The sequence below is a fragment of the Nannospalax galili genome, unplaced genomic scaffold, assembly GCF_000622305.1.
Source record: "Nannospalax galili isolate Female #2095 unplaced genomic scaffold, S.galili_v1.0 scaffold653, whole genome shotgun sequence".
Classification (NCBI taxonomy): Eukaryota; Metazoa; Chordata; class Mammalia; order Rodentia; family Spalacidae; genus Nannospalax; species Nannospalax galili.
The window spans coordinates 900829-916092 of record NW_008334077.1 but is presented as its reverse complement, the minus strand read 5'-3'; the positions used below and the strand labels follow the sequence as shown (position 1 = coordinate 916092).

General features: G+C 37.9%; 1 protein-coding gene across 2 annotated transcripts in view; it reads right to left on the bottom strand.

Moving 5' to 3' along the window:
- Positions 1 to 15264, bottom strand: part of Supt3h (SPT3 homolog, SAGA and STAGA complex component) — a 459651-nt gene that overhangs the window by 121096 nt on the left and 323291 nt on the right. For both annotated transcript variants that reach the window (XM_029561584.1, XM_008829029.3), the window contains exons 4-6: positions 13086 to 13172; positions 10204 to 10294; positions 1713 to 1852 (exon numbers count right to left, since the gene is read on the bottom strand). In XM_029561584.1, coding sequence (XP_029417444.1) covers positions 1713 to 1852; positions 10204 to 10294; positions 13086 to 13172 — 318 coding nt within the window. The remainder of the gene's footprint in view (positions 1 to 1712; positions 1853 to 10203; positions 10295 to 13085; positions 13173 to 15264) is intronic.

Sequence of the window (15264 nt, the reverse complement as noted above, 5' to 3'; positions counted from 1 at the left end):
TAACCTGTCAAATTAGAAGCAGGCAAGGCCTCTGCTCGTAATGGTTCCACTTTCTACTGTCTACAGTTGTGTCTACAAGTCCATCATTTTTTATTCAGTTCAACAATGTTATTTTGGGCGAGTAAAATATTGAAACTACTTCGTTATCTTGAATAGAGAAGATTCTGGTATGGGCTTAAGCTGTCAATTTCAGGCTTACTGTATAGATGAGCCTGACAGCCTAAGTATTTTTATCAATTTTTTGCTGATAGTTTATTACCCTGGTTACCACTGAGTACTACATAACACAATACTGGAGTGTGGACTGTTTAAGTGCTTTTCCTACAGTGTACTTCCTGATACTCCACTGATTTTAACAAGTTCCTTACTGACTCAACATTCTTCCAGGTCTACGGTAGGCTGCGATTATGAGCTTAGTGTCACAAAACACTCCCTTTCAATTCTTCTTAACTACAGAATGACCTTCTGGGCAATTCACTTGTTTAGCTGAGATTTTCCCTATCAAAATTGCAAAGTGACTTGTTAAATTTTTACTTGTTTTATGTAGAGTCCTTCCTTACTGGCCTTCTTAATGCTCATTTTATAACATAAAATATTTAAAAAATAAAGTCCAAACAGTATTTGCTCGCTGAGTAACTCATCCTAAGTGAAACCATGCCCCCACACAATCATATCCTGTTGAGGCCATAACGACATCAGAAATGCATGTTTATCATCTGCTCTGGACAGCTTAGCATGTTTTTGGCCCACGGCAAAGTTGAACCCAAACCATTTGCAGTTGCCCCAAACCAAGATAACCACACATTTCCAAGGTAATTGATACCTAGGAGAACACTGCCTTCAGTTCACAGTTCAAGATCTAAGCATGCTAATTCTTTAAAGAAGGTTGTTAAAATTTATAAAGCATATATGTCAATTGGACTGCTTCCAAAATTTAACATGAAATAATTATCCTTTTTTTTAAGCATGCACAGAGACTGTGACGAAGTAGGCACTCAAAATTTTTTAGAATTCTGGAATTACCTTTCTTGCCCAATTGAAAGAGAAAGGGGAAACTGAGATTCCTTTTAATACGGGCAGAAGTATAGTAATAGTAACAAGAACCGTAGGAACACTACCTTGTATTCTGGAAGGCACTCAAATGAAATAAATCATTACTTTTATTTTTCCTGGAGTATATTTAAAGAAGCAGTAATTTTATGTCTGGATAGCTAAGGTAAATAGAAGACATACGATTTTTACATTCACTATGAAGACATGCAGAGACTATGAATGCAGGCCACTAACTTTCTGTGACAGTGATAAAAAAGCATGTAGCTTCTCAGGACACTACCTTCACTCTAGATGCCAAAGCAAAACCAGTAAGAATTACCTTTGCCCCAGAGGTAATAATAGTTTGGAACAAAAAAATATGTATTTAATCTAAACTAGATTTAATAGAACAGACACACCAGCAAATGCCAGATCCAGCGCAGGGAAAACTTGACATTTTCAAAGGAGAAAACAGAGATACAGAAAACTCCAGGTGTTCCCTAAAGTCAACTGTGAAGGTAAAGTGCTGTGCCTTTCTAGGGCTCGTTCCTGTGCACCGCTGGGACTAGACAAAGCCACTGATCTGGCAAAATCAGGAGACATTTAAAGGGCACTGGAATAGAGCCAAAGAGCACAGCTGGGATGGCTCCAGTGCTGTTGAGGACAAGAACATACTATACCTCCATTCTTTCCTGCTTCACTTCATCCACTTCATTGTCTTCAAACATTGCCAAGAGTTCTCCTGTCTGGTCAATAGAGTTGATCAAGTCCTGAGCAATTTTCTGTCTTTTGTTTGTGCTGCTGCCACCGCTCAATTTGTCTTCACAAAGATAAGGAAAGAAAAGGGGGAATGCTCTGAATAGGGTTGTATTAGCAGGAACCAGCACAAGCATCAAACACTGCACATGAAATTCAGGGTGGGAATTTGCTCAAGATCATCTTTACAGAGAACTCTTGCCTCAAAAATAAAAATGGAAGTCACTTATCGACATCACAAATTAAACCGACAGAATAAAATAATTACTACCACAGTAAGTGTAAAGGGCTGACTGAGATCCCGTAAGGAGGGAGCTCTCGGATTTTGGCAAAGAATACTGGTGCATGGTACTTATAATTGGAGTAGAACAAAGCCAGGAAAGAAGGTAAGCAGGGATTTACCAGGTACACATGAGCAAAGCAGAATCAATAACCATTAATGTCAGAAAATCTAGTTCATGACCAAAAGCACTATATAAGACAGGACAGAATACTAAGGCTGAAAGGAAGGCTAACAGACATATATTTTTATGCAGTCAAGACAACAGAAAAATAAACACCACAAAAGGAAACTTATTAAAAGTATAAACATTGTAAGATATTTGATACATTTCTTTCAAAATTTGACAATTTACAGTAAGACCGAAGATTTATAAAAAAACAGAAGTGCTTTCGTACCTATAGAAAGAGGAAAATGTGTTATTTTCTTGTCACTTTTACCATTTTATTTTTAAATGAAAGTTTTAATGTTTTAGTGCATACGTATAATGGAATCAAAACAAGGGTTAGGGAGGTGCTTGGTGGTAGAGTGCCTATGTAGCATGTGTAAAGTCCTGGGCTCAATCCCTAACACCAAGGGGAAAAAGAAAAGACACACAGCCAGCCTCCAATACCACATGACCTGCTTCTTCCTTGAACCTCCTCCCCTTTCCTGGTCTCTCTGTGCTATCAGCTACCCTCAGACATGACTCTCATTAGCCATCTTTCGTGTGGCAACGGCCCGTGTAGCCCGTAAACATGCCTTGATGTGGGTGCTTCACTACCTCTTCCTTTTTAGAGATGGGTGTGTGTAGCCTCTGTTTTCATTTTCTCTCTTCAGTCTATGTTTCTTAGTGGAGGAGAAAGCTTGAGAGCATTCCTGATACTGCCTAAGTCTCTTGTAAGGCCTGCATAATCCTTTACGCGCTACATTCTATATGGACCATGCTTTTCCATCCATCCTGTTTATAGGCACTTAGTTTCATTTTCCCACTGGGGAAAGTGTTACAATATAGATAGCCCATGCTCCGCTTTGTTCCCACAGCACAGATGCCTGAGAGTGGAAGAAACTATAAAACCTGAAGTTTAGAAAAGATCATCTATAATTGTTTCCTATTTCGTTGCTCTTTCACATTTGGCACAGCATTTCCTCTACAGAGGAAATGTCTGAGTATAAAATGAAACACTCATTGAGATTTAATCCCCCTAATTAACAAGGAATTGAATCATTTTCTCATGTCTGTCATTCAGCTTTTTTTTTTTTTTAATAAATAAAAAAAAGAGGATCTTCTAGCCCCAGCTGGCTTGGAGCTCATTATATAGCCATCCGCCTGCTTCTGCCTCCCCAGTGCTGGGCTTAAAGGTGTACACTACCATGCCTGACTGTCGGTTATCTGAATAAGCCTTCCTTTTTACTGCCTATTTTTTCTTTTGCCTATTTAACTGGATTGTTTTTTTCTTGTCAATGAGAAGGACTCTTTCATTCTGTCTTTCGTCATTAAAATAAAAATATTTTTCCTTTGCCTGTTAATTTTAAGAGCATCTTTTGCAATAAAGTAATCTAAAGTGTTTCTGTTTTCAAGTTCTATAACTTCTGTTATAGAACTTTGCTCTACGATTCTACAGACTACAAAATGCCAAGTGTCAAATTTTCTTTTTGGATTTACTGCATTTTGTTTTTCATCTTTACTCCGTCTAGAATTTACTTTGTATATGGTAAATGTTGCAGGTTCACTTCTGTCATCTTTCAAATACATGTACAATACCATAATCACTAAGTGTTTTCCCTTTGCTGTACCTCTGATTTCTGTCTTAGACTGTGTTCTGGGACTTACTGGTGTGTCACAGACATCTGTGTAGAGTCCTCAATAACCCCGGGCTCAGACACTCTCACTCTTCTATTGCAGAGTTCCCAAACCACATGTGGACACCAACTGTCCCATAGAGATGCTAGGATATTTTCTTACAATTCCAAGAAAACTTTATTGGAATTACACCTAATGCAGCATTAATTTTGCTTATTTATTTTGGACCAACTGGGAGGTTTAGTATTCTTCAGTTAAAATGTCCTCTCGTTACAGTTACTCCTACTTTTATTAGTTTGGGTAGTCAATGTTAATAAGATGTTTCCTTTTTTAATGCCAAGAGCTGTTTTCCTGTTTTAGATGAAAGTCCAGTGCAACGCTTTCTGTTCCTAGCTCCAGGTAAAAGCTAGTCCACATCTTCCTTTATCTATGGCTCTTCAACTGTAGACCCTTCTTCAAATGACATGTGCAGCCTCTGGTGGCCTTCTTCCACTTCTGGCTTTCAAGGCCCATCCACATTTGAGCATGCTGGTATTCAATTCCATTTTATTGTTCAAAGATATTCCTTTGCATTAACATTCTAAATTTATGTCTTCATATATTGACAGACATTCGAGTTGTTTCTAGTTTTGTACTAATGTGAATAATGCTGTTTTTCATATTCATGCGCAAATTTTTATGTGGACATCGCATTCATCTTCACTGGGAGCTGAATTGCTGCTTTATCTGTTATCTTCTTGAGAAGATTCCAGAATGTTATCTGAAGTGCCTGTACCACTTTACAGCCCTACAAACCATATAAGAAGGCTGGACCGCTCTATAGCTGCAGCTGCATTTGCTATCATCTGCCATTTTAGTCAGTGTCACCCAGGTGGGGGTTAAGGAGTATACTGCTTTGGTTCCAATCTGCATTTCCATGATGGTTAGTACTGACCATCTTCTCCAGGGTCGATCAGCTATTGGTTTACTGCTTTGCAGAAATCTCTCAGATCTTCTGTTCATTTTTACATCACATTATTTGTCTTTATTATGGAATTGAACAGTTCTTTATACATTCTATCTACAGTAATGCCTTAAAAATACGACATAATTTTTTTCCAATTCTGTGTCTTTTCATATTGCTATGTTCTTAGAATTGTACAAAAGCTTTAAATTTGTAAAAATTTGAATTTAATATTTTTTTGCTGTTTGTGATTTTGATGTGGCTTGTCACCAACATTTGCTGCTGTACTTCGTTCAAGAATTTTGTCTTTTGAGCTCTTATGAGTGCTCAGTGATTTCTACTGAGTGAAAGTTTTGCATATTGTGCTATGAAGTGATCAAAGTCTTACTTTTCTATATAGATCTCTAGATGTACCATTTGTACTGGTACCATTTGTTTGCTTGTTTTTTTTTTTTTTCTTCTTTCAGATTTTATTTATTTGTGTGCATGTGTGGGTGGGTGCAGGTGTTCATGGTGGCCAGAAGGGCACTAGATCCCTGATGCTGAAGTTATAGGCATTTGTGAGCCACCTGATGGGGGTGCTAGGATCTGAACTTGGGTCCTCTGATAAAGCAGTATGTGCTCCTCACAGCTGAGTCATCTCAGCACCATTTTTTAAAAAAAGAACTTCTCTTTCCCTATTAAATTGTTCTGAAACCCTGTCAAAGAAAATCGACTGATCCTCTCCTCTTAGACTTGGCTGTGGACTCTCAATTCTGTTCATTTCATGGATGAGGGTCTATCCTTTTGCCAATCATACCATTCTTGGATAATAATGTATTTATAGTAAGTTCTGAAATCAGTAAGTTTGAGTCCTCCAACTTTGTTATTTATTAAGATGGTTTAGATTATTCTGGGTCCTGAATAGTCTAGAAAAGGGATCTTTTCCTTTTTAGCACCTGATATTTCCATATGAATGATAAAGTCACTCTGCTCATTCAACATAAAGCAGGCACAATCTATAGATGACTTTAGGGACTTCTATCCCCTAAACAATACTAAGAATTCCAATCCTTGAACACAGTTTACCTTGAATTGTTCTCTAGGTCTCCTCTCTGCCAACAATGATTTATAGCTTTTGAGTAGAAATCTTGTGGGTCACTGGTAAAATTTATTCCAAAATATCTTATTCTTTTTGATGCTGTTGTGAATAGCATTTTGATAGAATTGCTTTCTTAGCCTCATTTTGGATTGTCCATTCTGAGTATATAGAAAGTGTATCCACTTGCATATATATATTTATCTTGTATCCAGAAAACTTAAATTTGTCTGTTAGTTGTGATGGCTTTTAGTGGATTAAGATTTTTTTCTGTATAAGATGATGTCAAATACAAATACAGTTTTACTTTTTCCTTTCCAATCTGGATGCCCTGCATTTCCTTTCCTGCCTAAGCATCATTAATTTGTACAATATAAACTAAGTGGAATGAGTGGGTATCCTTGTCTTATTCTTGATTCCAGGGAAGAAAGTATCTAATCTCTCACTAGTATGTATGTTGCTATCTGCTATACATGTGTCTGTGTGTAGGGATGTACACGTGAGTGCAGATTCTCATGGAGTCCAGAGGTGTTAGATCCTCTGAAACTGGAGTTACAAGTGGTTGGGAGCCCCTTTAATAGGGATGCTGGAAACTGAACTCAGGTCCTCTACAAGAGCTCTTACATACTGAGCCATCTTTCCAGTCCAAATCTACTGGGTTTTATAGTTGGCTGTCTTTGAAGTACACAGACCCTCCATGAGAGTTCCAAGGACGTAACTACTTCCCAGAGATTCCATTTTCAAGACTGTCACGTTGTCTTTACTACAGTGTGCCTCAGTGGACATTTCCTGAGTTCATCTTATTGGAGCTTGCTGAGTTACATGGACATGGGTCTAATAATTTTATCAAATCTGACAAGTTTGCAGTCATTATGTTTTGGATATCATTTTCTGATCCATCCTTGCTTCCTTCTGACACATTATTAAATATAATAAATACACTAGAAATATATTAACATATAAATACTAAGTGTGCCTACATTTCTCTGAAGTTCAGTTCATTTTTCTTCATAATTTTTTATGTTTCTTAGCTTGCACAGTCTTTAGTGATGTCTGTAAGTTCACTGATTCTTGCTTTTGCCAGTTCAAATCTTTATGTTCGGCTACTTTTCATTTTGTTCATTGTACTCTTAAAATTATTTATTTGTTTGTTTGTTTGTTTGTTTGTTTATTGTGGGATAGGGCAAGCTCATGCCATGGTACTTATGTGAGGATGTGGTTTTCTCCTTCCATCATGTGGGTTCTGGGGATAGAACTCAGGCTGCCAGGCTTGACAGCAAGTGCCTTCACTTGCTGAGCCATCTCCTCAGCCCTCAATGTACCTTTAAATTCAAGAGTGTTTTGTGCAACAAGGTCATCACAGCTTCCTTTGTCTTTGGACATGATTTCCTTTATTTATTTCAGCATACTTAAAATAGATACTTTGAAGTTTTAGTGTGAAAAATCCAATATATGGAACTAACAGGTAATTTTTGTTGCCTACTTTGGTTTCTCTCTTCTATAGCTCCTATCTATTGTGCTTTTACATGTCTAATGTCTTCTTGAAAATGGATATTGTAGGGACTCTAGATAAGAATTTCCTTCTTTTTGTGGGCTTGTTGCCCTGTTTGGATCCTTCTTCAGTGCTAACTAGAATAGGCTACTGGAATCTCTCTCCTCCTAGTGTGTAGTCTCTGCTGTCTGTTGGTCCTCAAATGGTGCAGACTTGAACGTGCATTCTCCACCACCAGTGATGACTGTGGCTTGAGTTTCTAACTTTATGAGTTGTGTGATACACAGCTACTAGAGACCAGTACTTACACACTGGCTGTGCTACTCCTTTTTTTTTTTTTTAATACTCAGGCATTAATTATTTCATGTATTGGTAGAAATAATATTGATCTCCTTTGAAGCATCAAAGCATTGTCATCCTTAGGTTGTGCTCTTCTTGGCTGTTTTTCCTCTGTCAAATATCCAGCTGGCACACTCCTCTGCTTGTTGCAAAGGATGTAATGGGGTTACCAGTGTGTGCTTCAAAGCTCATTGGTAAGATTTTGCTTTAAAAAAAAAATAAGGTCTTTACTTTGAGCTTCCACATGCACTATGGCAAGAAACTTCCTTAGGAGAGAGTGGTAGAGCTCTCAGTTCTTAAGGCCTTCCTCTGCCTAAGCTGACCTCGGCACTACATTAGACCCAGGGTGAGAACGCCAAGTAACATCTGTGAGGTACTGGATCTAATTATAGGAAGCTGGGAAGGCGTGGTTTCTTCTGATCCCCTGAGTTTATCTGGAAGTCTGTAAGCTGCTTCCTATGAGGAAGCTAGGGTGCCAGCAACCAGGATCCAGTGTTCTCAGGCTTCTGTGTGAGTAAAGGATGAGGGAAGCAGAGAGGCCCAGCCACCTCAGCTGTGCCTGCTTAGAACAGAGCCTCTGGGGATGAGGGATGCTGTGGTCGTGCTCTCCTTGCTCTAGATTGGGAGATGGATAATGGGGAGCCTGGTGTTCCTCCCTCATCCTTAAGGTAGAGCTCCGCTCATACAAAGCTGTGTGACAGAGTAGAGGGTGGTGAGTGATGGGGGAAGGAAGAGAGCAGGTCATGGCTCCAACACAATGGATTCTTGCTATTCTTAACAAAATGTCATAGATTTTATTGAATACCTAATTTCTCAGTGGCTTTTAAAATCATCTTTTATTAGTTAGACGTATTTCCCTGACGACAGAGTCTGCCAAGCTTCTCACATAGCTATTCAAACCACTCTAGAAAGTGCACCCCAGAATTAGATGTGCTTTGCTGGAATACTTTTCTTGTAAATTATGTTAACTATGCAGTGTACTGTTTATAAGAGACAGAGTTAGATTTTGTAAATTAAGATGTAGGTGGAATATCTCAAACAAAGACAGGGAATCAAACTATCATGATGGCTGTTAGCACAACCCAAGAGTATGGGTATTACTCTGAGCTTCTTGATACTCAAAACATGCTATAACTGCCATAACTTACTAAGTGGCAGGCATGTATCAAATGATTATAATACATCACAGACTCCACGTGGCAGGTGGTACAATTTCCCTCTTAGAAATGAGAAAACTGACCCTCTAGGTCACCCACATAGAAAGCTGGGTTTGATTGGAATATGGGTCTGTTTTGCCTCCCATCAATATTCTTCATGAATTCCATAAAAGGAAATATGTAAATTCATCTTCTAAGGCTGAGAATAGCTTAGTGTAAGGTACTTGCCTAGCATTCCACAAAGCCTGGGGCTAGCACCCAGAATTGCAAGATAAACAAAAGCAAAGCAAAGAACAAATGAATAAGATTTTCCCCTATTTTCCAGGAGTTAAATTCTATGGGAATTAACAAAATATCAAAAAGATGTTAGTGTACAATATATTTCGTCAGAAGTATTTTTTCTTTGTGTGTGTGTGTGTGTGTGTGTGTGTGTGTGTGTGTGTGTGTGTGTGTGAAGCACAAAGGACAACCTTGGGTGTCCTTGAGTGTCATCCCTCAGGTGCTGTTCACCTTGGTTTTAGAGATGTGTTCTCTCAGTGGCTTGGAGCTCATAGTAGGTAAGGCTGGTGGGCTAGTGAGCTCCAGTATCTGCCTGCCTCTGCCTCCCCAGCTCTGGGATTACAATCCTTCCTCACTCTTATAAATGTGGGTTCGGGGAAACAAACTCAGGTCCCCACACTTAATGGCAAGCACTTTACCAACTGAGCTTGAGCTGTCTCCTCAGCCCCTACAAGCATTTTATTTTATTTTTTAAATTTTTGGCAAGGCCTTTTCCTTTTTCAGAGGATAATAAATAAAACAACTACCTTTCTTTCATAGTTTGTTTATTTTAGGTTTTAAAATTCTCCTTAATCTAGTAGTTTATCAACATATTAGCAATGGATGTCAATATAATGGCTGTCAACAATAAAAGTGAGTTATTTCTTTCTTTCTTTTTTTTTTGGTCTTTTTTGAGACAGGGTCTCCCTGTAGCCCCCAGCTTTCCTGGAAAAAGTGAGTTGTTTCTAAAAACATTTCTCAATAAATTTAGAGATTCATTTTGATTCTGTAAGCATTCTGTAGTACTCATATTCAGCTTAGCACTATTTAGCTTTGCAACCTTAACATTTCCCTAAATATTCTAAAAGAAGGAACTGAGCAGATCAGATAAAGTTTTCTACTTTATGTTACAGTTTATGTGAGGTTTTAAATTGCACAGGAACAAGAGATCTGAATGAAGCAGCTACACCACATCTCATACTTTATATGAAAAATGAATACACATTTGTGTGAGTCAGTTTCATTTCGAGTACATGTGTCTGTCAAAAGCTGTCATTTTTAGTTCAGTGCTTTCTTTGGGTTACCTTCTAGAAGATCATCCTCGTCGATGCCTTTGATGATCTTTGATTTGTAGTCTCGAATAAACATGTATTTTAGAAGTCTTCTAAGTTTTTTCTATCAAAATATAAAAGAAGAACATTTATACAGATTTTCTTTGCCAATAAAAGATCACTTTGAGAACTAAATTTAGTAGACTAGGACCTCCCGGTCACGGTGGGGAAGAAGCAATCACTGGCATAATAGTATGAAGTGGAAGCACTGTCATCCACTTCATCATAACGGCCAAAACCTAAGTATTTTAAAATTTTTATTATTTTTTTGTGTGTATGAGTGTATTGCCTGCATGGAGGTAGGTGCATCCATGTCATGCAATGCTGCAGAGGTCAAAAGAAGGTATTCGATCCCCTGGGACTGGAGTTAACAGACAGTTGTTAGCCACCATGTGCGTGCTGGGAATCGAACCAGGGTCCTCTGCAAGAGCAGCCAGTGCTCTTAACTGCTGAGCCATCTCTTCAACTCCAAACCTAAGTATTTTTAAGGCATTTTTCCCCCTAGCATCCCTCCAGACATTCCAGAATCATAATGATACTTTTTGTGTATTTTAGAAAGCATTTTAAATTGCTTTTGATGATTTCAATAAATACCACATTGCCTTTAGTAAGCTAGTAACTAGAACTTTGGAATTTCCTATACACTTTAAGACAAAAATTTATTTAAAATAGATTTATAAACATCTAGACAAGGGGCTTAAAACTATTCCTTTAAAATTTTTATTTATATATTTCTTTTAGATAAGGCCTTGTGATGTCACCCAGGCTGGCCTTGAATCTGAGATATTTTGGTCTCAGCCTCCCTGGTGCTGAGATTACAGGCATGCACCACCAGGCCTGACTTGAGAACCTTTGCATGGGATATTTATGGAAGGTATTCTGTAACCTGAGAAATATGCCCCTGAGAAACTCAAAGCTGGTGAGTGACAATCCTCAGCGATGCCTTCTGTAGATGTCACAATGACTATCACTGGCTCATTTTTATTTTATGTGTATGACTGTATTGCCTACAGCTTGCTCTGTGCCGACATTTAGAATGTATTGTCTCTAGTTCCTGAGCTTCAGCCTCAAGATTTCTAATACTAATGCAAACACTGCATTACACAAAGCTCTGGACACGCATATCATCTGATATTTCACTAGCCCTGAAACACAGAAAAAATATCATTAATCTCTTCTTAAATACAGGGACAACGAGGGCCAGAAGTAGAATAGAACCTCTGAATCTCATGTTCTCATTTGAAAAGTAAGTAATTACTAAAATGCTATTGTGAGGATTTGATGAGAGAGTAGGGGAGACAACTTCGTGAACACAAAAGACACAGCAGAGACTATAAAAATGCTTGACACAGAACCAGAAACATCAAGAGAGAAATCACAAAGCTCCCAACAGATCTTGCACCACCTTTTTCTCTTTGCCTGATTCAATTCACTCTTTTGGTTCCATTTTGTTTAATATTTTTACCTACGCAAGCACTTTTAAATTCTTTTGGGAATATTTCATCATATAAATGAAATTATTATTTAAGAGAAATAAGAAAACTGGCAACTGTTTTGTCACAAGTATGCTGCTGATTGGTAAAAAGATTCTGGTTAGGAGTCCTTCTGGACAGCAGATAAGCATTGTCAAATGGTGCATGTTCCTGGAGTTCTGTAGGATACAAACTGTTTAAACCTTTTGCTTCCCCACAGGGGGAAGAAGTCAGTGTGGACAGTGCCTGTGCTGATCTTTATCAGTGGAAAAGAAACACTGGCGAGAAGTGGTGCAAAGAGCCAATCGATGCTGCTGTTTCCCAGTTGCTCCCACAAAGAACCTTTGGTACGGGCTACATTTTTTGTAACAGCAGAATTCAGGACTCCTTCCTCAGCACCATGGGTACATGGGACCTGAGGCTTATTTCTCTCAAGAATCCTCCAAATATAGAACAAGTTACCAAATCTTGCAGCCTCACTTGTCACTCTCTCTATCGACATCTTCCAGTTCGCGTCCAGAGCCACCAGAGCAAAGATCCTTTGTGTCTGACTACCGAGCCAGCATCCTGGTTAGTTTTCTTGTCATTTGGTACACTCTATGTAGGAACACATGTGCCTCACCTTAGGCACATCCTTTCATTTCAACAACTCTGCTTCTTCACCCTACCATTCAACCTTGAAATTCTATAAAATACTTCAAGTAAATCACATAATTTCCGATAACAAACTCTAAACTTCATTTCTTTTCCTTTACATATTCTTCATATTAGTGAGAAGCTAATTATAACAGGTAAAGTAGCACTGAACATATTCAATTAGCTACTCATATAAAGTTATGACAGAAATAGGCATACAAATATCAGCCTGAATATCTTAATACCAAGAGTTCAAGCATATTTGATAAAAGTAGAAATCATAGTATTATACTTTTGAAATATTTGCCTTAGTCTGTTTATTTCTCTAGTCCAGTGCCAGAGAATAAACTTTGTATTTCAAATTAAAATTATTCTATGAAAATCTGAATCCTATTAGTGTTAAGGTAGGTACAAAACGGGAAGAAAAAGAAAGTGCTGCTCTGTTCTGTCCCACTTATAAGAACAAAGCCCAGAGCTGGTAGCTAGTGAATAGGACAGAGCCACAAAAGTGTCCAAGTGAAATAAGGACAACTGAAGAGTCACTGCAGTACAGTTTTTGCACAAGTGCTGTTCCCGTGAAAAAGAAAAAAGTCTTGAAGTTTTGTTGTGTAAATCATGAAAGCTAAACATTGGTCCAATAGTTCTGATCCTAATTTGAGCACTATCCTAAGGGCTTGTAGCTTCCTTACACAAGTTCAATTAAGCAACCCACCTGGTATTTAACAGCATGAAATGGTTGTATATTACCTTATCTTTTCGCATCAAAAACAGAAGATCTTCAGCAGAGATTACCCTTGCTCCCCGCAGCTGGGAAACTTCAGCAGCTTGCTGTAACTAACAACAAAGGAAATTCAGGAAATTTTCTCCATAATATAAATTACATATAGTACAATCATGATGTCTCCAGAGAGATAAATCTACTAAGAGTTAAAGACCTTGGGGAATAATCCAGCAATCACATTATTGCTTTTAAAAGTGAAACTCCCTGTGTTTTAAGATATCAAAAAATGCAATTAAATTAACTTATGAGCCCACCTGTAATGGATACAATAAACAGAAATCCTTGATTTCTTTCATGCAAAAGAAAAATTATACACAGCTTCCAGAAATACATTAATGCACCTGAAAATAATTTTATGAAATTTTATCCTTCCTACCCATGTGAGCCATGGTTTCACTCAGTATCACTAGTTGAATAAGTATATTATTAATCTGAGCTCTCATGCTGGTATGATGTGAAATAGGCCCATTCAGGACTTTAAAAGATCAACAAAAACAGTAGCTGTTTCTAATATCCAAAGGAAAAAAAATACTTTTAGTTTTGGCAAGTCTTCAGTGGGTAAAGAACTCAGTCCATAAATCATAATACTGGACGGCATTAATTTCTTTCCACACTAATTACACACACACAAAAAGTGAACTGTATCTGGGAAGCACAACACAAAACACACTGCCTGAAAAGTTAGATTCCCCCTGAAATGTTCATCTGGTCCTTTACAGCTATAAAGTCAAGAGTTTTCAGGAATTCAGAAGCCCTAGAAATATAATCTTACTTGAAAATGACCCGGAATATAAAAGAATGTGAAAAACGATAGTTCTATTTTTTGGCTAAGGCAAACTCAGTTTCTTATTTTGATTAGTTGGAAGGAACATAAAATACATCCATCTGAAAAAAATAAAGATGCTGGAGCAAATGCTCCAAAAATGTGCCTGTAACATCTTCCAAATTTGATCAAACCATGCTGATTGCACCAAACCAACTCTCCTCAATCTCAAGTATTATAAGCATATTTACATATAAAAGCTGTTCCTCTGTGTGCCTTTCTTTGAAAGGAGCTAACTGCAACACACATTCATGAGAACTCCTCTTTAAAAAGTGACACACTGCTATCTTAACTATTTGAAATTAAATAGTACATTTGTGCTAAAGGAAATCTGCTTGTGTGTTTAAGTCATTTTGCTAAGTAAGTTTCAAACTTTCTCTGAATACCCAGACTACAAAACAGACTCTCAGCTCCCTATGTGTCAGCTTTCCCACTGGACTTCCTGGATACTGGTGGTTGGTATATAAACACAATCCTACCTAAATATAGAAATTTAAATTTAACTGTGAGCCATTTAAAAAGAAATCTTGGGGGGGGGGCGGTAAAAAGATGATATATCTACACTAAAAGTAACTTCACAGTTTTCAGCAGGTATGCACATATTTCTCCCCCCTGAAAACTGTAAGAATGTCAGAGAAATGTATGTATAATCAGTTTTTCAAATAAAAATATTTTTATCACAGTCTAAAACTCATTCAATCAGTATGGAGAAAAATATGAGATACATATCAATTTCTCTGGACACATACAGAGAACCAGGAGACAGTATACAAGGAATTTTTCATTTCTTAACTGAAGAGTGGTTCTGATCTGACACCAGTAATTTCACTCATGCCATGAAAACAGGGGAAAGAGGCGTCCCTATGTAGACCTCCCAATTAATCTGTGATTCATCCAGATCATAAATGATGCTCTCTAGAACACTTTCTAAAATGTCAATTTATAAGCACAATAATCAGAAAACAATCAAAAAGATAGTGAAGAGTTCTGCACTTGATACCATTTTTCAAAGCCAGCTGTCATATTCAGCAGGAAATGCTTGCTATTTCATCCTGGCTTTTCTAATTTCCTCCGACTTGTGGAACACCCTGTCTGCCATCTGCACTGCTGGCAGGCCTGGTGCCTGCCTTGCCTGCCCAAGCCCAGAGTACTCCAAAGCTGCAGGACTACTTCTCCCAAATGCTCACCTCTTCTCTAGCAAGGGAAGAAAGGAATTCATCAGCTAATTAAAGTAACTCATAGGAAGGCATGTATTGGCTTACTTTTCCTAAATTTTTTTGTGTATGCCTACCAGGAAGAGAAAAAGGCAATCAAACCTTTTT